Source organism: Coenobita brevimanus, chromosome 63, assembly GCF_032717465.1.
Source record: "Coenobita brevimanus isolate Jiangsu-jjx chromosome 63, ASM3271746v2, whole genome shotgun sequence".
NCBI classification, from domain to species: Eukaryota; Metazoa; Arthropoda; class Malacostraca; order Decapoda; family Coenobitidae; genus Coenobita; species Coenobita brevimanus.
This window is the reverse complement of record NC_137016.1, coordinates 41,087,457-41,111,748: the sequence shown is the minus strand read 5'-3', so window position 1 is coordinate 41,111,748 and position 24,292 is coordinate 41,087,457. Positions and strand designations below refer to the sequence as shown.

General features: G+C 43.4%; 1 protein-coding gene across 1 annotated transcript; it reads right to left on the bottom strand.

Annotated features, from left to right (window-relative positions):
* Window positions 1–5,868: 5,868 nt before the first annotated feature.
* LOC145404445 (A disintegrin and metalloproteinase with thrombospondin motifs 5-like) lies at window positions 5,869–18,987 on the bottom strand. Its single transcript, XM_080275963.1, has 12 exons — window positions 18,895–18,987; window positions 15,898–15,988; window positions 14,182–14,344; window positions 13,713–13,824; window positions 13,342–13,519; window positions 12,480–12,700; window positions 11,095–11,256; window positions 9,518–9,705; window positions 9,061–9,201; window positions 8,205–8,364; window positions 7,842–7,937; window positions 5,869–6,720 (listed from the first exon to the last, which is right to left on the bottom strand). Exons 1-12 carry the CDS (start codon window positions 18,985–18,987, stop codon window positions 5,869–5,871), a joined length of 2,457 nt encoding a protein of 818 aa, XP_080132089.1.
* Window positions 18,988–24,292: the final 5,305 nt, after the last annotated feature.

Here is a 24,292-nt window from a genome sequence, read left to right as displayed (position 1 = left end):
TTTGAGCATGATATTTTGGTTGTAAACATGCAGCCTGACCTAGAAATTATTTTTTCTTCTGCGGAAGGAATATTCAAGCTAATGGAGATGCTGATTGCAATGACCCCATCTCTGTTATCTTACAGTATTACTATTACCCATTTCGCAGTGACAGATTTTCCAAAGGTAATAAAATCGCCTGGTGGTAATAAAAAATAATGCAAAATTATAAAAGGGCATAAAAATTGCAGAATTTTAGGTCAGGATTCACTTCCTGCTGCTTCTGATGATGATGATCAGTGTTTTGAGCCTCTTCACCATAATGATGATGTTTAAATCATTGTATTCTATCCCCCCTTCCCCTCCAAATAAAAATCAACCCATTACTGCCGAGGGTCAAGTAATTTCAACGGAAGTGCAACCTAAGCGTGCCGCCCTCCGTCTACCATCGCCAAGGTTGAAGGTCCAACTTTTGGGTTCCCCCTTTGAAAATGTGCAAATCCATTCACGACTGAGGACAATGGATCCTAGGTTAAATAAAATCGTTTGATGGTCAAAATCAATTGTAAGCACAGGAGACGGTATAACTGATGACTGATTGATCTTATTGTTGTGAAGTGATACAATAAAAGAAGGTGATGGATCTTGCCACACATCTCCTTCAACATACATATTGATATACAGTCAATGGTTATAATAACCAGAGGAGATGGAATAATAAAAGAGGATACGGTACGAAATCTTCAAATCCAACCAAAACATCCCATGGCCGTGTATCGCACAGATGGCCACGGCGGATATGTATCATGTTACTCTGACCTCTGATGCTTTCCTGTCTTGCTCTCATCTTTACTTCTCAGCGTCCCATTTTTCTCCTTCCCTAAATATTAAAGAAACTTCTCTCTTTTACCTTTTACCATCACGCATCATCTTTATCCTGTATATCAGCTATTCTCACCTTTCATAACTGCTTGATCTCTCTCTCTCTCTCTCTCTCTGTAATGATACTGCTGGCGTGTTTAATGCTTTTCTTGTTTGCTCTCATTCTTACTTATCTTGACTTTTATTGCTCTCTCATTACTTTCTTCCTGCCATGCTTACTTCCTTTCATTCTCCCATCTCACCACCCCATTTCTGATGATGATGATAATGATGGTGATAATGATGATGAATGGTAAAACTATAATATTATAAACCAGTACCATATTACCCACTTCCGGGCGTAGGGGGCCGGGGCTAGGTCCACTGCATTTAAAGGTAGATAACCAGCCTAGTAATTACTCGAAAACTAAATAAATAAAAAGAAAAGAAAAAAGTTACCTCGGAGTCAACGCTTTCAACTCAGCTCTTCCAATATCCTTATCTACTACTTATACTACTACTACTACTATTTATACTACTAATACTACTGCTACTACTACTACTACTACTTCCCAACATCATCAACCTTCTCGATCTTGTGACGCCTTTTTGTATCGTATTTTATTCCCAAGCGGTTTAATTTATAACTGAATTAGTAAATAAAACGCTATACCAAACAAACGCTAAGTTAAAGCTACACCAAACATACGCTAAATTAAAGCCATGCAAAAGCTAAATAAAGGTCCATTGCAACCTAGTCAAATATCAACATGCAACGTCTTTATTGACTATTAAATTTGGTAATAAAGTCTTGCAGCTATAATAAAAATCAGTAAAATAAAATCTATAAAAATATAAATGAAACAAAAATCAAGAAGGTTTTTAATACAAGAGGACATTTATAATTAACTTTATTATATGTGGATAGTGTGTGTGTGTGTGTGTGTGTGTGTGTGTGTGTGTGTGTGTGTGTGTGTGTTCAAGTACTATTTTTTATTAATGTGTTATTAGTAGAAAATGTGGTTGGAAATGACGGACTCTCTCTCTCAGCAAAGGACATCATAAAATTGCATAAATTAAAAGATTTTTGTTCTCTCTCTCTCTCTCTCACACACACACACACACACACACACACACACACACACACACAGGATGGGTGACGAACAACTATGCGTTATAAAAATCTCATTACCCTGTTTCTCTCTCTCTCTCTCTCTCTCTCTCCTCGAAACAGCTCCTATAGGCCAAATATTTTAGGACTGACGACTCTTACACTATTCACTTTTACTTGGCCTAAAATTGCCCTATCTCCATCTTGAATGCTGAGTTTCCTACAACAGATTAACATTACGATGCTAGTCACGAAGAAGTGCTATGGAGAAGTTTGTAGAGCCGCATCATTGTCATTTTCCGCGACCGAGCTCCGTGAAATCACACACACACACACACACACACACACAAGCAGAGAGAGAGAGAGAGAGAGAGAGAGAGAGAGAGAGAGAGAGATGCATGGCGTTTTAAATAAATATATAGATCTTTCACTTTAACTTGGCCCAGATTTTCGTCCGTTTGCTCTACATCCATTCCATAGCACTTCTTCGTGACTAGGAACATATTCAAGTGATAATTTATTGTCACAAAGGTAGAATAAGACAATAATTGGACTACTTTCCATATCAATTCTTCGTGACTGGCATCATTAATCTTGTTTCGTTTTAGCACTTTCATCGTGACTAGCATCATATTCTAATGTCATTTTAGCACTTCTTCGTGACTAGAATCATGTTCTAGTGCTACAACCTAGAATGCAAGATGGAGAGATGGTATTTTGAGGCCAAGGTTAAAATTAAAAGAGTAGAGTTCGTATTCTCGTCGGTTACGCTCCCTAACACCCCTTCCTTAGCGATTTATATTTGGATATGGCTGGTTAATATCCTTTTGTACGTTATTAATGCAGAGTATGGTGACAGTGGACAGATTTATGTAACACAGAAGAGGACAGTAAGGTCTAATAAGGATAATGAATCGCTTAGGAAAAGGTGTTTGGGAGCTTCATTAACAGACGGGAATACGTAGCAGACTGCCTGACATTACTCATCACAACACACCTACAGAAGAGGACAGTACGGTGTAACAAAAGAAATCGCTTAAGAAAAGGTGTTAGGGCGCTTCCACAACCGATGAGAATAAGTAACAGACTGCAACCCATTACTCCTCATCAAAGCACACCTGAAATGCGTCTATAACCGTTCTCAAAAACTTCCCCACCATCGTCTGGTTCCCGAATCTGCAAAGGAGCGAATCATCTAAACCACGGTATCTGAATTAACTAATTGTAAATATAATCAAGTATTCTTATTTACATTCTTTTACAATAATGAAAATTTGCACAAAAATGAAAAAAAAAAGTTTAAATTTAGATTACTAATGCATACAACAACCCTTACTACTCTACTCCCACCAAAAAGTCTTTAAATTTATGTACAACAAGGCAAAACTATAGGAATAAACACAGTACTATTTTTTTTTTTAATCAACTTTCCCGCCCAAAATACTCACAGCGGGTCGAAGAATGAGGAGATATCGGTGCATTCGGAGGCGCTGAGGTGGTCTTCGGCTCCGCTTCCATCCCCCACCCTCTCCTCCTGCCCGCCCCGCCCACCACCGCCCACGCCCGCGCCCACACCCTGGCTCCACCCATCGCCGCCCTGCCCTCTGCCCACGGTCATGCACACGCCCGCTCTACACGCCTGCAAGAAATGTTGGTGCGCCGTGGAATGTGTTGTTAGGGCCGAGATGTGGTATGATTCCGAAAGTGTTGTGTCCTGTCTATATTGTGTGTGTGTGTGTGTGTGTGTGTGTGTGTGTGTGTGTGTGTGTGTGTGTGTAAGAAAACCTACGCAGGCGGGACCAGGCAGAGAGGCAGGACGAGCGAGATGGGATAGGCTAGAGGTGAGGCAGGGCAGACGAGGCAGATGAGTGAGGCAGGGCGAGGCAGAAAAAGCACTATGAAGTCTGAAACAAAGCTGCCTGGGGTTTGAGTTAGGCAAGAGGGGTGAGGGCGAAGCATACAGAGAATACGGAAGACACAGGGATGAAGCATGGAGTCATTTGTTTACATCTCAGCCAGCGTAGTGATATGGGAGATATTTAGAGTACGTGGGGCTTCCTTTCTCCTCTGATTCATGTCCCAGTTGAGATTAAATAACCTAAACTCTAACTCTCCCCACCCCTTGTTGATGTTGGACAGTGGGTGAGGGTAAAGAATTATAATTAATTTTTTAGCCTAACGAACTCCTTGCAAAAAATAACTGCCCTTCTGAAGACTACTATCCTCCTTTCTGGGATAAAAGAAGTTGGGGGGCGTCTATAAAACCGGGTAGCGGAGTCGCCTGGATATATTAATGCCACCACGTGAAGGAGCCCCACCCCTATACTGAAATCAGCATCCGGGTGAGGCGGAAACCAGAGTGACCGTAACGCATCATTGTGGTGCCAACGCCCACCCACTTCCTTCCGTTAACAGCCAAACTTTCAATACCCGCGCCAGCACACACGGACGTTGGTAATACTGCATGAAATATGTTCAATTTTCTCTTGTGCTGACATCCTTGACACGACGCCCATTGTTTTATCAGAATTATTAACTGTAAAATATTGCCACACTCAGAATTATACTCAGAATTACTACATAAATTACGACGCTTAACCAGGAAGGAAGGAAGGCTGAGGGATAGTAATTAATGCATACCTTTATTCATCATAGTATATACAACAGAGGACTACAATGCGTACAACAATGTGTGGTTACGTCACGAGCAATGGCGACGGGAAATTCCACCATACATCTCTACCCGCCATTTTTTGTTATATACACACTGCCACCAGGGACAAAAGTGCTGTGGAAATATTATAATGCCACAAATAATAGCCAGTCTCTCCCCTCAGCGGCCAGCGTTGACGGGAGGAGACAACACTAGAAGAAAAAAAATATATAGGCACGTTATTGCGAAATTTAGTCACGCGTTATAGAGAGAATTAAAAGCCATCATCAATTTGGACGCAAATTTCAGTTCGAGGAGTATCATCAAAACTTAATATATATTGTATTAACCTTCCCAACCATAAGAGTTACATTAAGTTGGTGTCCTTTTTATTAGCTACGTTACGCTACTTCACGGCAGTTTAAAATGTATGTTTATTTACAAGATGGCGAATTTACCACGACTCACGATCAATCAAAATACTTGTGAAGCAACCATGCCATCTTGAGTTTAGATGCTCGCAAGAACGGGTTTTGCACTTGATATTCAAAATTTAAATTAGTAAAGACAAACATTATTCCTCGTAATAACGTCCTTTAGTTGCAAATCACAACAGTACTGCACATAACTCATCTGACAACTTCGCCTTATATAGAATGCTTGTGCTGACTGTAAGTAGCGTCCATACCAAATACGTGCTGGTGCGGGCGCGTGTGCATCGCTGTCATGCATAGTAATTCTCACAGACACCCGCCTGCGTCTAGTATGGCCAGTTGTATCTGTTACAGTGATGCAAAACTCCCGCTCGCACCCGCGCCCACGCCAGCATGCATTCGGTGTGGACGCGCTAAGGAAACGTTACTCCCTGACTCACCATACTAAACTATTTAAACATTTACTCTTGGCGTATACAAATCAATGGCAGGGACTGTGTAGGTAGATGAGTATGATATTGATAATCGTGTAAAGAACGGTCACAAACATACTCCTATACTTAAAAGGTGAAGGGAAAGACAGGTCCGTTATTTTTTACAGTAAGTTCTGAGGCACATGACGGAGAGAAAATGGATTAAAAACTGAGAATTAAAAAAATGGACAACTCACAATTCTGACGATGTCTGAGGTATGGGCAGTGACGATGATGGTCTCTCAACATCAAAATAACACCTACTCGTAAAAAAGAAATATAATAAAATAAAAATAAATTATATTCTTCCTTAAAAACAGCCTATAAATCTGTAATATTTAAATAAATCTGTTCATATTATCCTCTGCCGGATCTGACGCAGCGAAGAGGTATTTTCACCCACCACCCTTTTCCCGCCACGTATTTCACCTTTTTCGGCTGACAGGTGGGATCGGCCGGTACGTTTGAGCCGAAGTATCCACCCTTCTTCGGCGGCTCTATAGACGAAGTTGATGGATATGTCGTCGTTTTCGTGTATTTTGGAATTTTAGTGACGTATTTTTTATTATTTTTCTTATTTACTTTGACTTGGTTTTTGGATTTCTTGGATTGTTTGGCTGATTTTGAGTTGCCAGCTTTCGTCTTCGCCTTACTGTTCTTCCTCTTCTTGTTATTTTTCTTCTTGCGTTTCACAATCTTGCACTTGGATGTCTTTTTGTTGCAGTTAATTTTTTGGTTGCTTTTGTTTTTCCCGCCTCTCATCATGCGCTTCGTTTTCTTTATCCTTATGATCTTAATCTTCCACCCCTTCCCCGGGACATACTGCATCCGCTCCTTTATAACTATGTGTGTAGGGGTTTCGACCCTCCTGTACTTCTTGGGTTTCTTTTTGTTGTTTTTATGCTTCGTTTTCAGCGTAACCCTTGCTTTTACCGTCTTCGCGTTCACGGATTGCGCCGTTTTCGACTTTTTATCGTTTTTCTTTTTCCTTTTCGCCTTTTTCTTCAGTTTGGCCTTCTTTTTGCCCAAATTCAGCTTGCTCGTTTTCTTCTTTTTCTCCTTCTTTTTCTTTAGGCTCGATTTCTTTCGACTTCCCACCTTCTCCGCTACCTTTTTCCCTCCCTTTTTCTTCTTTTTCGGCACTTTCCGCTTCTTCTTCCTTCCAATGCGCCTTGAGTTCTTGGCCATGCACCTGCTTCCCTTGCAAGCCTGGAAGAGAGTCGCCATTAGCCCTAAACTGGTTCATGCCCACGTATCCTACACTTCACGCTTGATTCCTTGCTGCCTCCTTGCGTGTCCGCTGTTAGATTTCAGTGTGTTTTGAATATCTGACAACGGTGCCTATACCGTAAGTAAAACCCCGTTAAAAATAAAGAAAAAAGAAAAGTGTGAAAAGGGAAAAGTAAAAACTGTAAAATGTAAATGACAAATTAAACTCGGAAAGCAGTAATGTTTCCCATACACCATTCCTCTTCCCCGTTTTCTGTTCTATGGTCAATCTAATGGAAAAATGTGCATCCAGTGACGAAAATTAAGGCCCAATTCTATACTACACAGGCGGCTCCGTAGCACCTGTTGCTCTTTTTTTTATTTTCCATATTTTACCCTAATATTTTCATTGTGTATTATTTGTATAGTTGCTTCGTATCATACAAGACGAACTGCGGTGTAACGTGCAGCATAAATCGCGAAGGAAGATGCGTTGTGAAATCTTGGTGCCATCTAGAAATACCACCCTTGGCCTACAAGTGATTCTAACTACATTAAACCTCTGCTCTCTACAAACAGACGAGGTGTACCTGTATCTATTGGCAGCTGTTGTTATAGGTGTGTGTTTGTTCTATGTATGTGTATATAACAAGAAAACTACTACTACTACTAACAACAAAACAACAATAATAATAATAATAATAAAAATAATAATAATACGTAATATACTACAACAAAGATAATGACAAAACTACATCGTTCCTACAGTTATTACAGCTACTGCCATTACTACTTTTCAAAGTGTGCTGCTACACACTAATGTACTTTTCAGACTTAATAATTATGTAATTAATGGCGCGCGCGCACACACACACACACACACACACACACACTTCACAAACTTGCAGAACGCCCCCCCTTCTCTCTACCTACCTACCTACCCTTCTCTCTCTCTCTCTACTTACCTTCCTACCTACCTACCTACGCACCTACCTACCTACCGTTCTCTCTCTCTTTCTCTCTCTACCTACCTACGTATCCATGCAGCCATCCATCTCTCTATTACATTACGGACTATCTTAATATGGACCCCTCCCATCTGTACGCTCTATGTCACCCACCTTTCCTCCTTTGCCACAGGGGGTACCATCTAGTGCTGCTGCCAGGGGTGTCCTTAGCAGCCTGCCCTTCCTGCACCAGATCTCCCGACACACGTTCTGATGGGCAGGCAGGGCAGGCAGGGTAGGCAGGGCAGGGCGTGAGGTAGGAAGGGTATGTAGATTAAAACATTAGATCAGGAAGATGTCTTGCATCGTTAATATCATATAGGCATTAACGTACACACACACACACACACACACACACATTTTTATTTGTATGTATTTTTATATCAACAAAGACAAATACAGACAAACAGACAGACAGACAGAGATAGACTGATAGACAAACAGGCAGAGAGACAGACAGACAACACAGCCACTCACATCAAAAGGTTTCTGTGAGTTAGTGAAGTGCGTCCATCCTTCGCCGTACATATAGTGGCACTGTTGGTCGGCACCGAACCGCTCTCCCGGGGCACTGCCTTGCTGTTCACTAGGGTCAGATACCAGGCTATGTGTGCTGCCCTTAGTTAGACACCCGCCTCTGAAAGGTAAGGTAGAGTTAGGTAAGGTAAGGTAAAGTGGGGTGGGGTGGGGTGGGATGGTATGCGGTGGGGTGGGTTGGACAACAACAACCGAAATAAAGATGCAACAGCGCGGCGAAGTGACAGAGGTTCATGAGAGTTACTATGGGAGTTAGTGAGACGAATAGTCTTTGACTCCACACTGTTTAGGATAGCTGTAAACTAGGAGTCTCCCTAACGTGGAAGTTATACTCCATACAGTGTGTTATGCGGTACAATGAACACTCAGTGAATATTTGTAGACATGAAGTGATTATTAAATGAAGTTAAGAAATTACTAAATGACACTTACACAATGACAGAAATCTTATGACTTTGATGTTATTAGAAGGAATTAAAACAGCCCATCGATTGTTTTGAATTAATTTTATAAGCAAACCTCTTTTACGAATTCAAATTCAAACCACCAGGCTATCCTAAAGCAAGAATGCGTTTATCTACTTATTTACTTATGTTTATTTATTTCACTGCGCCTGCACCACTTAATCTACATTCAGTGCACCACCGTACCGTTGTTTAGGGAACCTCTGGGGAAGCCTAGTGGAGCAGGTACGTACATCTATATCCAAAAATAAATCGCTACGGAAGAGGCGTTAGGGGGCTTCCTTAACTGACAAGACTGCCGGGGATCACCTCATTTTTCACAGCCTTCTCACCGTTGTTTTAGGAAGCGTTTGAGGGATCGCGTGGAGCAGGTAGACCAGGTGGTGGCCCCGGAAGTCATTACAGGTGACATAATGAACTCGTCCTCACTGCAGCTCCTGGCACTACCCACACCATCATGCACCATATTCAGGCTGGAGGGGGGACAGATTTATTACGTATTTTATTGCATTTTTATTATTTTATTTCAATTATTTTTATGATTTCTTTATTAACTCATTTTATTCATGTTTTTCATTATTTTATTATGCTTGTTGATTTAGTATTATTTTTTAGTTAGTGTCATTTTTATCATTTACACTATTTTATTTATTTACATCACTAAGGGCAAATAGGCGACTACTGATTAATACTTTTTAACCCCCTCCCCCAAAAAAAATAAAAATCTCCGTCCCTATAATTTTAAAGAAAGATAAATTAGAGCACATAGAGCAAGTAGAGCTATCTCACTTGTGCCCCATCTCGTGTGCTATGATGTACGCTGCAGCAAAGGATGTAGCCTCGTTCATAGTACAGGAGTAGCGTGGAGAGCACATCCCACCCACGTACGCGAGGCCCACAGTAGCGTTCCGGCTGGGTTGCGTGTTCCATAAGTCGCGGCCAGACAGGAGCAGTGCGTGGTCCCAGCTGCCAGGCCCCTACGGAACAGTGGTGTGACTTGGAGAACTGTTACTGATGATGGTGGTTACTTTGTGTACTATTTTTGGTGTTGTTACTTAAAAGGCTGACTCAGGAACGGAACTGCTACTTAAAGAACTGTTACTGATGGTGGAGGTTACTTTGGGCACTATTTTTGGTGGTGTTACTTAAAAGGCTGACTCAGGAACGGCACTGATACTTAAATTAGTTACTTTTCCTAGTATAACTAAATAGGAGCGGTGGTGTTACTTAGGGAACTGTTACTGATGGTGGTGGTTACTTGGGGTACTATTTTTGGTGGTGTTACTTAAAAGGCTGACTCAGGAACGGAACTGCTACTTAAAGAACTTGTTTTCTTGGTTATTTAACAGGAATGAACCGCTACTTTTAGGGTACTTTTTGGTGGTGTTACTTAAAAGGCTGACTCAGGAACGGAACTGCTACTTAAATAACTGTTACTTTTCCTGGTGTAACCAAATAGGAACGGACCTGTTACTTAAGGGAGTTGTATTTTCCCTGGTGTTACTTAAAATTCTGGCCTAAGAACGGAAATGTTACTTATAGCACTGTTTTGATGTTGTTACTTAAATCCTATGCTGAAGGGAACTGTTACTTATTGTTGCAAGGGTACGGAAGACTTTTACCATTTTCCAGTGCTACTTAGCGTGATGTTACTTATACGTGTTACTGTTACTTGTACATACACGTATCTCTTAGACTTAGGGCACAGTCTTCTACGGAACTGCTACTTATGGGAGTTAATTAGGACTTACAGGTGTTCCGTGTTACCTGAAGATGCTACTGAGGTACATATTCTCTCCCCCGTCGCCTCCTTCCCCTTGCCCCTCCCCAGCAAATCTACCTTCTTCACCAGTACCTACCTCCCTGTCTACCTACCTACCTACCATTCAACCAATTTATCTGTCAGTCTACCTACCTATCTATTTGCCAACCTACCTACCTACCTTCCTATCACCCATCAAGTCAGGCTGTCTACCAGTTTATTCATCTACTTGTCTGCCTACCTACCTACCCACCTAGCTACCAATCAACCACTCTACCTCCCTAACTACCCACCTACCTACCTACCAATCAACCACTCTACCTACCCATCTATCAGCCAACCAGTCAATCTATCTACCAGTCTACCAATTTACCTACCACCCAACCAACCCAACTACGTCTACTTACCTACCTATCATCCCACCTACGGCCAGGTAACTTCCTAATTAGTACCGGTACTCACAGGTGTGTTACGTGAACCTACCAACTTACCTGCCTACCATTCAACTAGTCAATCTACCAGTCTACCACTCGACCTATCACCCAACCATTCTACCTACCTATCATCCCACCTACGGCCAGGTAACTTCCTAATTAGTACTCACAGGTGTGTTACGTGAGGCCTGGTACCTGCAGAAGTTCCTGAGGTACTTATAAATGTCCCCCCTCGCCTCCTTCACCTTGCCCCGCCCCAGCACCTCCACCTTCTTCACCACCATGCCCAGTTTGGCGTCCCGGAGGCTGGCGTGGCTGTATACTCGCTCCACCTGGAAATACAGAGGCATGGAGGCTGTATACTCGCTCCACCTGGAAATATATAGGCATGGAGGCTGTATACTCGCTCCACCTGGAAATACAGAGGTATGGAGGCTGTATACTCGCTCCACCTGGAAATATATAGGCATGGAGGCTGTATACTCGCTCCACCTGGAAATATATAGGCATGGAGGCTGTATACTCGCTCCATGGAGGCTGTATACTCGCTCCACCTGGAAATATATAGGCATGGAGGCTGTATACTCGCTCCATGGAGGCTGTATACTCGCTCCACCTGGAAATATACAGGCATGGAGACTGTATACTCGCTCCACCTGGAAATATACAGGCATGGAGACTGTATACTCGCTCCACCTGGAAATATACGGGCATGGAGACTGTATACTCGCTCCACCTGGGAATATATAGGCATGGAGACTGTATACTCGCTCCATGGAGGCTGTATACTCGCTCTACCTGGAAATATACAGGCATGGAGACTGTATACTCGCTCCATGGAGGCTGTATACTCGCTCCACCTGGAAATATACAGGCATGGAGGCTGTATACTGGCTCCATGGAGACTGTATACTCGCTCCATGGAGGCTGTATACTCGCTCCACCTGGAAATATACAGGCATGGAGACTGTATACTCGCTCCACCTGGAAATATACAGGCATGGAGACTGTATACTCGCTCCACCTGGGAATATACAGGCATGGAGACTGTATACTCGCTCCACCTGGAAATATACAGGCATGGAGACTGTATACTCGCTCCACCTGGAAATATACAGGCATGGAGACTGTATACTCGCTCCACCTGGAAATACAGAGGCATGGAGACTATACTCGCTCCACCTGGAAATATACAGGCATGGAGACTGTATATTCGCTACACCTGGAAATACAGAGGCATGGAGACTGTATACTCGCTCCAACTGGAAATATACAGGCATGGACACTGTATACTCGCTCCACCTGGAAATATACATGAAAAATGGTACATGGAAAAAATGGCTGTCTTTCTTCTTCTGAGTTCTCTTTTAATCTATCTCCCCGTCTGCTTCTATCTCTCGCTGTCCGTCTGTGTGTCTGTCTGTTTGTCTCTGTCTGTGTGTCTGTATCTCCGTCCGTCTGTCTGTCTGTTTCTATCTCTGTCTATCTGTCTGCCTGTCTCTAACTCTCTTTATCTGTCTGTCTGTCTGTCTCTCAACGCACACGCCCAACTCACCGCATTTATCATCGTCAACACTATCTTGAGCGTCTTCTTATCCTGATCACCGCCCGGGTACCGCTCACCGACGTACTTATACAGCGACTGGTCCACAAAGATGGCCAGTTCCACAGCGTAGGGACCTTCTTTGGCTCGTCTCTTCCTTCGTCCTGCCCTCATTGCTTCGTTGTTCGTCCTGGGATAGTCTAAGGGGCCTTCTGGTATGGCGGGGGGCAGGGCTGGAGAAGAGGTCGATAAATAAATGAGGTTGGATTTGAAGTGGTTTGTGGGTGTGATGGTGGTGGTGAGGATACTGATGATAATGACCATCCTCATCATTATCATCGAGAGAGAGAGAGAGAGAGAGAGAGAGAGAGAGAGAGAGAGAGAGAGAGAGACAGACAGACAGACAGACAGAGGGCCGAATCCATTACTCTGAAAAACGTAGGGAATATTAAAATAATGTTCACTTATTTTACTTATTTTAGTCATGGGAGAACAAGAGCAAAGGCAAGAGAATGCGTCAAAAGATATTAATTGCCAATATATCGGAAAATAACGTTGGTCTTTTATTGTATGTAATCACTGGTCTGCCAAATATGAAAGGGACCCACACACACCCCCATGCACTCCCCCAAATCCCTGCCTGCTGGTGGTGGTGGTGGTGGTGGTCGTGATTATATTGGTTATGATCTCCAGTACTATATTCATGACTAATAATAATAATAATAAGAGTAATAATAATATATTCTCCTCCTCCTCCGCGTCCTACTTCTATACTGCTTCCATTATTTTTATTATTATTATTATTATTACCATCACACTAATCATCACCACCACCACCACACCACTACCACCACCACCGAGCTTGCTGTCTCACCTGCTTCCGGGGCCAGGTGTGTAGTGAGGGAAAACACGACTACAAGAGGAGACATGGAGGCTCTTCTCTCCCTCCTCCACACTCCTCCACCTCCTTTCCCTGCCTCCATCCCTCTCTCCACCTCTCCCTCCACCTCCTCCACCTGGTAACTCTTGCCTCCATACTGCACCACCCCCACCTGTGAATTGTTATTTTTATCATTATTATTGTTATTATTATTATTATTATTATTATTATCATTATTACTACTACTACTACTACTACTACCACTACTATTATTATTATTATTATTATTATTATTATTATTCCTATTACTACTACTACTACTACCACTACTACTACTACTATTACACACACACACACACACTCACCAGGCCTTCACAAGTAGACACAACCGCCCACGCCTCCGAACTCCCTCCCGAGTAGATGCAGTCACGGGGGACGTCCACTCCACTTTCCACCCGACTACCGACTCCGTGAAAACTGGAGGGGGGGGGGGAGAAAAAAGGTGGATTGAGAAATGTGGAGTGGTAAATAAATGAAGGCAAATAAAATAATAATAATAATAATAATAATAATAATAATGAATAATAATAATAATAATAATAATAATAATAATAATAATAAACAATAATAATAATAATAATAATAATAATTATAAGACGAAGAAGAACTAATAATAACAACAATAATACTAACAATAATAATAATAAATAATAATAATAATAATAATAACACTAATAATAATAATAATAATAATAATAATAATAATAATATAGCAATAATAATGTCAACGAAAACGAATATAAGAAAACGGTGTGGAATGCAGGAGTGACTCACGTAAGTTTCAGTCCCTCAGCGGCTATGTCGGACCTGCGCAGTTTGAGGTCGACCTTGACCCCCTCGAGTGGTAGCTGGAGGGAGAGGGAGTCGCCGCCCCCCTCCCCCTCCACCGCCCCCCTCTTCCACCTCCCTGACACCCATCGCAACAGCCGGTACTCCGCTACGGGCGTGGGGGAGGGGGGTAAGAAGGATTAAGTTTGGTCAAGCAAAAGTAAATATTGCAGATTATGTTGAAAAATAATAAGAAAGATTAATCCATATCATAGTACAGGGAATAATAATAATAATAATAATAACGAGCCATATTAAGCACTCGTCACTATACTACACCATACTGCACCATACCCGCACTGTAGGCTGCACAATACCACACCACAAAACTCTAAGCACCATACCACCACACCATAACACCACACAACGTCACTGTAAATCTTTAGGCACCATAACACCACACCACAATATTTCAGGCACCATACCACTACACCATAATACCAGCACAGCACCATACTACTGACACTACACCACAACACCATCAAAATTACAACTATACGGCTGCTACTTCACCATACAAGAGCACTATAACGGTGAGTATGGTGACACTGGGTATGGTGTGGTGAAGAGGGTGTGAACAAAGATACGGTGAGATAAGTTACTGTGGTGGTGGGTATGGTGAGGGTGTAGGCGTGGGTGTGGGTGTAGTGAGGGTGTAGGCGTGGGCGTGGGTGTAGTGAGGGTGTAGGTGGGTATAGTGAGGGTGCACTGTAGGCGTGGGTGTGGGTGTAGTGAGGGTGTAGGCGTGTGTGGGTGTAGGCGGGTGTAGTGAGGGTGTAGGTGGGTGTAGTGAGAGTGTAGGTGGGTGTAGTGAAGGTGTAGGCGTGGATGGGGGTGTGGTGAGGGTGTAGGCGTGGGTGTGGGTGTAGTGAGGGTGTGGGTGTAGGTGGGTGTAGTGAGGGTGTAGATGGGTGTAGGCGGGTGTAGTGAGGATGAAGGTGGGTGTAGTGAGGGTGTAGGCGGATGTAGGTGAGTGTGGTGAGGGTGTAGGTGGGTGTAGTGAGGGTGTAGGCGTGGGTGTAGTGAGGGTGTATGCGGGTGAAGTGAGGGTGTAGGTGGGTGTAGTGAGGGTGTAAGTGGGTGTAGTGAGGGTGTAGGCGTGGGTGGTGATGTAGTGAGGGCGTGGGTGTGGGTGTAGTGTGTGTAGGCGTGGGTGGGGTGTAGTGAGGGTGTGGGCGTGGGTGTGGATGTAGTGAGGGTGTAGGCGTGGGTGGGGTGTAGTGAGGGTGTGGGCATGGGTGGGGGTGTAGTGAGGGTGTAGGCGGGTGTAGTGAGGGTGTAGGTGGGTGTAGGCGGATGCAATGAGGGTGTAGGTGGGTGTAGTGAGGGTGTAGGCGTCGGTGTAGTGAGGGTGTAGGCGGGTGTAGTGAGGGTGTAGATGGGTGTAGAGAGGGTGTATGTAGATGTAGTGAGGGTGTAGGTGTGTGCAGTGAGGGTGTAGGAGGGTGTAGTGAGGGTGTAGGCGGGTGTAGTGAGGATGAAGGTGGGTGTAGTGAGGGTGTAGGTGGGTGTAGTGAGGGTGTAGGCGGGTGTAGTGAGGGTGTAGGCGGGTGTAGTGAGGGTGTAGTGAGGATGAAGGTGGGTGTAGTGAGGGTGTAGGTGGGTGTAGTGAGGGTGTAGGAGGGTGTAGTGAGGGTGTAGGCGGGTGTAGTGAGGGTGTACACAGGCCAAGACTCTCACTATTACTGGTCTCCGGCAGTAGGGAGGCGGCCACAGCAGGAGGAAGGGTCGCGTGTGTATCTTCCAGCCGAACCTGGTGGTGTACACGGGTTATACACACGTACACATACATACGTAAACATACACACACGAACACATACACCTTACACACATACACATACATCTTACACACACGTACACTGGAATACACACATACACATACCTCACCCTCATACACAAACATACACAGAGAAACATACACATACACACACCTTATAAACACACACACACACACACACACACACTGGTTAAGTTAGGCAGCACTAATGATCTACATATTTTATATAGCACTTCTTCGTGATTAGCACCAGAATGTAGTGTTGGTGTCTTGTTATAGCTTATTATTGAAGTGTGGCTAAAATATAGTTGTGTGTGTGTGTGTGTGTGTGTGTGTGTGTGTGTGTGTGTGTGTGTGTGTGTGTGTGTGTGTGTGTGTGTGTGTTTTCCTAACCTAAGACAGGGAGCGTGAGTCATGCCCTCAGTGTAAAGCAGACGCAGTGGAATTGTAAGCAAACTTTTGTCGCTCACTGTATGTATGTAGTTAATTATATGTCTGTCTATATGTATGTATGTACAGGCATGTATGTATGTATGTATGTATAAATGACTGTCGATCTGTATGTATGTATGGGTGTATGTATTTATGTACGTATAAAAGACTGTTTATCCCTCTGTATGTATGTATGTATGGCCACAGATGATTCTGATATGATGCGCCAGGGAGGAATGTCAAGCCAACTTTTGTGCACGACTGTTCAAAATTTAACAACCTTTTCCCCCCAAATCAATTTCACATTCATTCAGTACACTAACTTTCGCATCTACCTGTATGAAACTTAAAAACGGACCTAACTCTACCTTTAAAACCCCTAAATCTACTCCACCAACTTCTCTCCCCCTCTGTACTCAATATCCTTTCCCAAAACTACTCCATATTCAACACCATCACCCTAACGACCCTGCTGACGAGGCAATTGGAGGCTGTGGTGACGTGGAACAATACTGGCGTCCTCTTCCTTCCGGCATGGGGGACACAAAGCAGCCTTGACACCCTCCCGCGCGATGATGGCCGAGCGGGAAATATTTTGGCGGGAAACGTTGGAGCGGATTCGTCCTCGTGAAACTCGTATTTTGAAGCTGGCTAGTCAAAAATTCTGGTTTAAATTACGGTTAATATTTAAGTGACAGTATAACAAGTGACTCTGAGAAAACTGTGTTCAAAATAAGGGAAGTAATAAAAAATGGGAGGTGGAACGTGAGCGCCGAAAAGGTGACAATACGTATCAGGAATAATTTTCGGCCGCGATCATTTTCGGCTGTTTTGATTACCTATACCCCTTTCACTCTAACTTGACTTTAAATTGTCATCTGTCCATAGTGAATACTCCGCTGCAACAATATATTAACGATGGGATTTGGTGCAAGTCATATATAAATGCAATGGAAAGGAGGAGGAGGAGGAGGAGGAGGAGGAGAAAAAGAGGAATAAGAGATGCAAAAGTTTATAGCAAAAATATATAACCTCGACCCCTGGCTTAACCCAATAAATGTACACAACTACTCCATCAATACAGCTGTTCAGTACAATAAATTAACTACCCCAACACTCCACCAATTGCAATATTCAACAAAGACGGCAATATCCGACACCTGCCACATCAATATACGACACACCTCTCATGATGACTGGGTACAATCGGAAATGGTTCACCTCTTCTGCTTCTCACCCTTTTATCGTGGCTAATAATAATAATAATAATAAATAATAATAATAATAATAATAATAATAATAATAATAACAATAACAATAATCACCCCGCACTAGGGCGGGAAAGGAGGTCCAGATGATGATGATAATGATGATTACTATTATTATTATTATTATCATCATCATCATCAATCTATCTATCTATAGCCCGACGCCCTAATCCCGCAAAGGGTGGCCGCAGACTAAACGCCTCCAAGTCGCTCTGTCACCCACCATTTGCCTACCTTCCCCCCAACTCACTCTCCCCTCCCTCATATACCACTCAACTCCATCCCTCCACCCTGATCCAGCCGGGACTTGATCTCACGTCCTCTCGAACAGCCGACCATCTTCCTAACCAGCACACCCCCACAGAAAGTAAAGGGTTAATGCAAGATCCGGTAGGCAGTATTTCACCTCTCCTCGCCTCATTCAATGCTAATGTGTCTCTTTCAGTGTGTGTGTGTGTGTGTGTGTGTGTGTGTGTGTGTGTAGAAAAAGCAGTGGTTGAATATTATGCAGCTTTATGAAGAGTGGAATGATAGTAGTAGTAGGAGTAGTAGTAGTAGTCGCAGTAATAGTAGTAGTAGCAGTAGTATACTGGTAGTAGTAGTAGTAGTAGTAAAAAAAAAGCGTCAGCTCATTAAAAAAAAAAGGAAAAATAGTGAAAAACGAAGAAAAAGGGTAGTTTGGGAGCCTCCTACTACCCCGCGTCACGTCCCCTAATTACAGGTGTTTTCAGGTGACAAAGTGAAAGGTGGAAGAGAGAGAGAAAAGTGAGGCATTACGCAAACATGTCCCGGTTTGCGTAGGGCGTCAGGTGAAAGTGAGAGAGAGAGAGAGAGAGAGAGAGAGAGAGAGAGAGAGAGAGAGAGAGAGAGAGAGAGAGACAGACAGACAGACAGACAGAGACTATATAATTACCATCTAGAATTTTTAAACTATCTTAAAATCCAAAAGCTCTACCCAAATAAATAAATAAAAAAACAAGCAAATAAAGTGTGTTTTACTAGTTCCAAACTCCATGTGTGTAAAGGAATTATTGATCAGGATACTCTAGTTGCGTTCAATTGTTCTCTCTCTCTCTCTCTCTCTCTCTCTCTCTCTCTCTCTCACACACACACACACACACACACACACACACACACACACACACAAATTTCAGAATCCCTTCACCGTATACCGAACCTCACCTGAATGGCAGAAGACAGGTGAAGCATTATTAACATCACCGTCACCCACCGCCACAAGCCCGCACCTACGCCCACGCCCTCACCCACGCCCATCTCACAAGGGAGGCTGGTTCAGTACTGCCGTTGCCTTGGTTACTCCCACCCCGCCACCCCCGCCATCATGAGAGGGTTGCCAGATGTCGCTTTGTTTACATCACCCCTGAAAACGAAAAACAATGTCAAAAACTACCATTATAAATAAAGATATATGGAGTATTTTTATTCCTACTCGTTCTTTAATAAATCTCACCTCAGGGGAAGACAGTTTTGTGGATCTTGGAAAGTAATAATAGTTAAAAAAAAGTGAAGAATTATTGTGAAAATGATGTTAGTGTAGCGCCCCTTCACTGGCAACTGTGTGTCACCGCTGGCCATGAATAAGAAAACGGTGTATGGGCCATTGTTTTGTGTGTGTGTGTGTGTGTGTGTGTGTGTGTTAGAGAGAGAGAGAGGCGGAAGTGTGGCCTAATGAGGGACGTCACAAGGTATTCGTCAGGGACCAATCCTAGGGGCAGGTCAAGTCGGGTGGGGGTTGAGTGCCTTATCCCCTTCGCCACGAGTGATTTCCCTTTAGATGAATAAATCGCCTGGCGATAATCAGAACACACTCCTTGGTAATTTTATTTATTTATATAGTTATGAATTATCATCATTTAACTTTTCAAATCAAATCTATGTGGTGTGTCTGGGGTTTGTGACCCAAACTGCATGGCAACACAACTTGCCATTTACGTATATAGGGCAACCAAACATTTCCGTAAGGCATCAGCTCGGCCCCGGAAGAGTACACGTATATCTAAATAAGGCCACTGTCCTTAGAAGGCTGCGTCTGAATGTAACTATGGCTGACCGTGTGAACGACGGGAAATATAGTTTGAAATGTGTGAAGGAGGATATGACCCGACGGATGTTGCTGGGAGACTAGACAAAGCTGCACATTATACTTATATCACCACACTTCCTGCTGCTTATTATAGTACGTCAGCAGGATACAGTTAGAGAGAACCAGGATATAGTTATAGAGTACCAGGATAGAGAATGAACGACAAGGATATAGAATGGTGTACAGTATAGGGCCAAATTTTACCCACTGTTCCACTTCGTCTGTTGCACACTTAGGGCAGGTCCGTCACTTTCCTGCCTGACGCATCATAGGAAAACACACACACACACACACACACACACACACACACACACACACACACACACACACACACACACACACACCAAGCCCCTCCCAACTCAGAATTCTTAGCCAGCAAAGTGCGAAGCAGAAGAGGTGAAATATTAGATCAACTTTTCTACCAAGATAAACACATTAATTCAAACCTCACCATGATCCCTAACCTCTTTCAGCTTAATGGTGGTCTGGTGTAGTTAGAATGGAGGTTTGACTAGTAACCAAGGAGACTCATTCCTACCCCATACCTAGAACTCATCAAATTTCATGAGTGATGATGAAAATGGGAAAAAAAAGTGTTGGGAGTGAGTGAGAAATTTTTGAGTTACCCCTGAGAGAGAGAGAGAGAGAGAGAGAGAGAGAGAGAGAGAGAGAGAGAGAGAGAGAGAATGTTTAGGTACCGGTATGAATTTTTTTCGAGTGACGAACTTCCTATACGTGTGTGTGTGTGTGTGTGTGTGTGTGTGTGTGTGTGTGTGTGTAAGCTTTTTTTTATGCATGAGTCCTTCTGTGTGAGAGTTTCGGTGTGCGTGTGTCTGTGTGCACGTACATATGTGAATCCTTGAACTTGTGTGTGTCTTCATGTGCGTGTTTATGGAGCAGGTATCCTATTACATCACCTGTGCCAATGTGTGTGTGTGTGTGTGTGTGTGTGTGTGTGTGTGTGTGTGTGTGTGTGTGTGTTAGAGAGAGAGAGAGGCGGAAGTGTGGCCTAATGAGGGACGTCACAAGGTATTCGTCAGGGACCAATCCTAGGGGCAGGTCAAGTCGGGTGGGGGTTGAGTGCCTTATCCCCTTCGCCACGAGTGATTTCCCTTTAGATGAATAAATCGCCTGGCGATTATCAGAACACACTCCTTGGTAATTTTATTTATTTATATAGTTATGAATTATCATCATTTAACTTTTCAAATCAAATCTATGTGGTGTGTCTGGGGTTTGTGACCCAAACTGCATGGCAACACAACTTGCCATTTACGTATATAGGGCAACCAAACATTTCCGTAAGGCATCAGCTCGGCCCCGGAAGAGTACACGTATATCTAAATAAGGCCACTGTCCTTAGAAGGCTGCGTCTGAATGTAACTATGGCTGACCGTGTGAACGACGGGAAATATAGTTTGAAATGTGTGAAGGAGGATATGACCCGACGGATGTTGCTGGGAGACTAGACAAAGCTGCACATTATACTTATATCACCACACTTCCTGCTGCTTATTATAGTACGTCAGCAGGATACAGTTAGAGAGAACCAGGATATAGTTATAGAGTACCAGGATAGAGAATGAACGACAAGGATATAGAATGGTGTACAGTATAGGGCCAAATTTTACCCACTGTTCCACTTCGTCTGTTGCACACTTAGGGCAGGTCCGTCACTTTCCTGCCTGACGCATCATAGGAAAACACACACACACACACACACACACACACACACACACACACACACACACACACACACCAAGCCCCTCCCAACTCAGAATTCTTAGCCAGCAAAGTGCGAAGCAGAAGAGGTGAAATATTAGATCAACTTTTCTACCAAGATAAACACATTAATTCAAACCTCACCATGATCCCTAACCTCTTTCAGCTTAATGGTGGTCTGGTGTAGTTAGAATGGAGGTTTGACTAGTAACCAAGGAGACTCATTCCTACCCTATACCTAGAACTCATCAAATTTCATGAGTGATGATGAAAATGGGAAAAAAAAGTGTTGGGAGTGAGTGAGAAATTTTTGAGTTACCCCTGAGAGAGAGAGAGAGAGAGAGAGAGAGAGAGAGAGAGAGAGAGAGAGAGAGAGAGAGAGAGAGAGAGAATGTTTAGGTACCGGTATGAATTTTTTTCGAGTGACGAACTTCCTATACGTGTGTGTGTGTGTGTGTGTGTGTGTGTGTAAGCTTTTTTTTATGCATGAGTCCTTCTGTGTGAGAGTTTCGGTGTGCGTGTGTCTGTGTGCACGTACGTATGTGAATCCTTGAACTTGTGTGTGTCTTCATGTGCGTGTTTATGGAGCAGGTATCCTATTACATCACCTGTGCCAATGTGTGTGTGTGTGTGTGTGTGTGTGTGTGTGTGTGTGTGTGTGTGTGTGTGTGTGTGTGTGTGTGTGCAAAGTCTTCTCTGTGTACTATGCATGTATGTATGTACAGTATGTATGAATATAGACAGACAGACAGACGGGCAGACAGACAGACTGATAGATAGATAGACAGACAGATAAAGATGTAGACAGACAGACAGAAAGACAGATAGATTAATGGAATGATAAAGACAGATGTAAATGGACAGACACATAGATAAACATGTACTGCACACACACAGACACACACACACCCACACCCACACCCACACACACACACACACACACCCACACCCACACACACACCCACACCCACACCCACACCCACACACACACTTCCTAACAAACACACTAATCCAAACATCCTCAGGAGACACAGTTTAACGCCTTTCCCAAACTACTCACCGGAAGCAAAAAAATAAACAGGAATAAAAACGAACACCTCACCATCCTAACCCGAACTGAGCCTTCCCACAAGCAGCTGACGTAGTAGATGAACGGTAGATAAATAGGAAGTGAGGTGACGATAGTGGGGCGGGGAAACAGTAGGAAAATAAACTGAACAGGGTGAGGCAAATGGTATGGTGCATCTCTTTCACTTCGCACTTACAGCATGTCCGTCACTTTCCTCCCTCACGCATCAGATCAGAGAGAATTGCAGTACATCTATGGGCGGAGAAATATACCAAGCCTCTCTCAGCTTTGGAATATTAGCCAGCAGAGGTGAAATATTAGGCAGAGGAACATACCAAGCCCCTCTCTGCTTAGGAATATTAACCAGCAGAGGAGGTGAAATATTAGGCACAGAAACATACCAAGCCTCTCTCAACTTAGGAGTATTAGCTGACAGAGGAGGTGAAATAATAGGTTGAGAAACATACCAAGCCTCTCTCAGCTTAGCAATATTAGCCAGCAGAGGACGTGAAATATTAGGCAGACAAACATACCAAGCCTCACTGCTTAGGAATGTTAGCCAGCAGAGGAGGTGAAATATTAGGAAGAGAAACATACCAAACCTCTCTCAGCTTAGAAATATTAGCCAACAGAGGAGATGAGATATTAGGCAGAGGAACATACCAAGGCTCTCTCTGCTTAGGAATATTACCCAGCAGAGAAGGTGAAATATTAGGCAGAGAAACATACCAAGCCTCTCTCAACTTAGGAATATTAACCAACAGAGGAGGTGAAATATTAGGCAGAGAAACATACCAAGCCTCTCTCAGCTTAGGAATATTAGCCAGCAGAGGAGGTGAAATATTAGGCAGAGAAACATACCAAGCATCTCTCAGTTTAGGAATATCAGCCGGCAGAGGAAGTGAAATGTTAGGTAGAGAAACATACCAAGCCTCTCTCAACTTAGGAATATTAGCCAGCAGAGGTGAAATATTAGGCAGAGAAACATAACAAGCCTCTCTCAACTTATGAATATTAGCCAGCAGAGGTGAAATATTAGGCAGAGAAACATACCAAGCCTCTCTCAGTTTAGGAATATTAGCCAGCAGAGGTGAAATATTAGGCAGAGAAACATACCAAGCCTCTCTCAGTTTAGGAATATTAGCTGGCAAAGGAGAGTGTGAAACAGAGGAGGTGTAATATCAGGCTAACTTTTGTCTCTCTCTGTATGTAAAAAATATTTGCTTTGTTTTGCGACAGGCCGGTAGCTGCAACGACACCCGGATGTGGAATGTAGGTTATGTAACAGTGAAGGGGTGTGGTGAGGTGTGGTGTGGTGTGGTCAGGTGAGGTGAGGTGAGGTGAGGTGTGGTCAGGTGAGGTGTGGTGTGTGTAGTGTGGTGGTGAATAATGATGAACACAGATGACTGTGGTTGTGGTGATGGTGGTGGTAAATGGTGATTGCGGTGATGGTAATGATTATGATGGTGATGACTGCGGCGGTCACTGTGGTGCTGGTGGTGTCAAATGGCTAAATGATAATGACCAAGACGACGACGATGCCTGTTGATGATGATGATAATGGTGATGATGATGAAGATGATGATGATCACGACTGTAATAATCGTACTGAAACACACACACACACACACACACACACACAGGAGACACGGTTAAATCTCAACATCAACCACTCAACGGAAGCT

What these genes read in the sequence shown, in the direction of transcription:
- LOC145404445 (XM_080275963.1), bottom strand. Translation starts at nt 18,987, where the DNA reads ATGGGCGTGGGTGAGGGCGTGGGCGTAGGTGCGGGCTTGTGGCGGTGG. An exon ending in ACCTGTCTTCTGCCATTCAG is followed by an intron (nt 15,989 to 18,894) that starts GTGAGGTTCGGT and finishes GTACACCACCAG; the next exon opens with GTTCGGCTGGAAGATACACA. An exon ending in GCTGAGGGACTGAAACTTAC is followed by an intron (nt 13,825 to 14,181) that starts GTGAGTCACTCC and finishes CCCCCCCTCCAG; the next exon opens with TTTTCACGGAGTCGGTAGTC.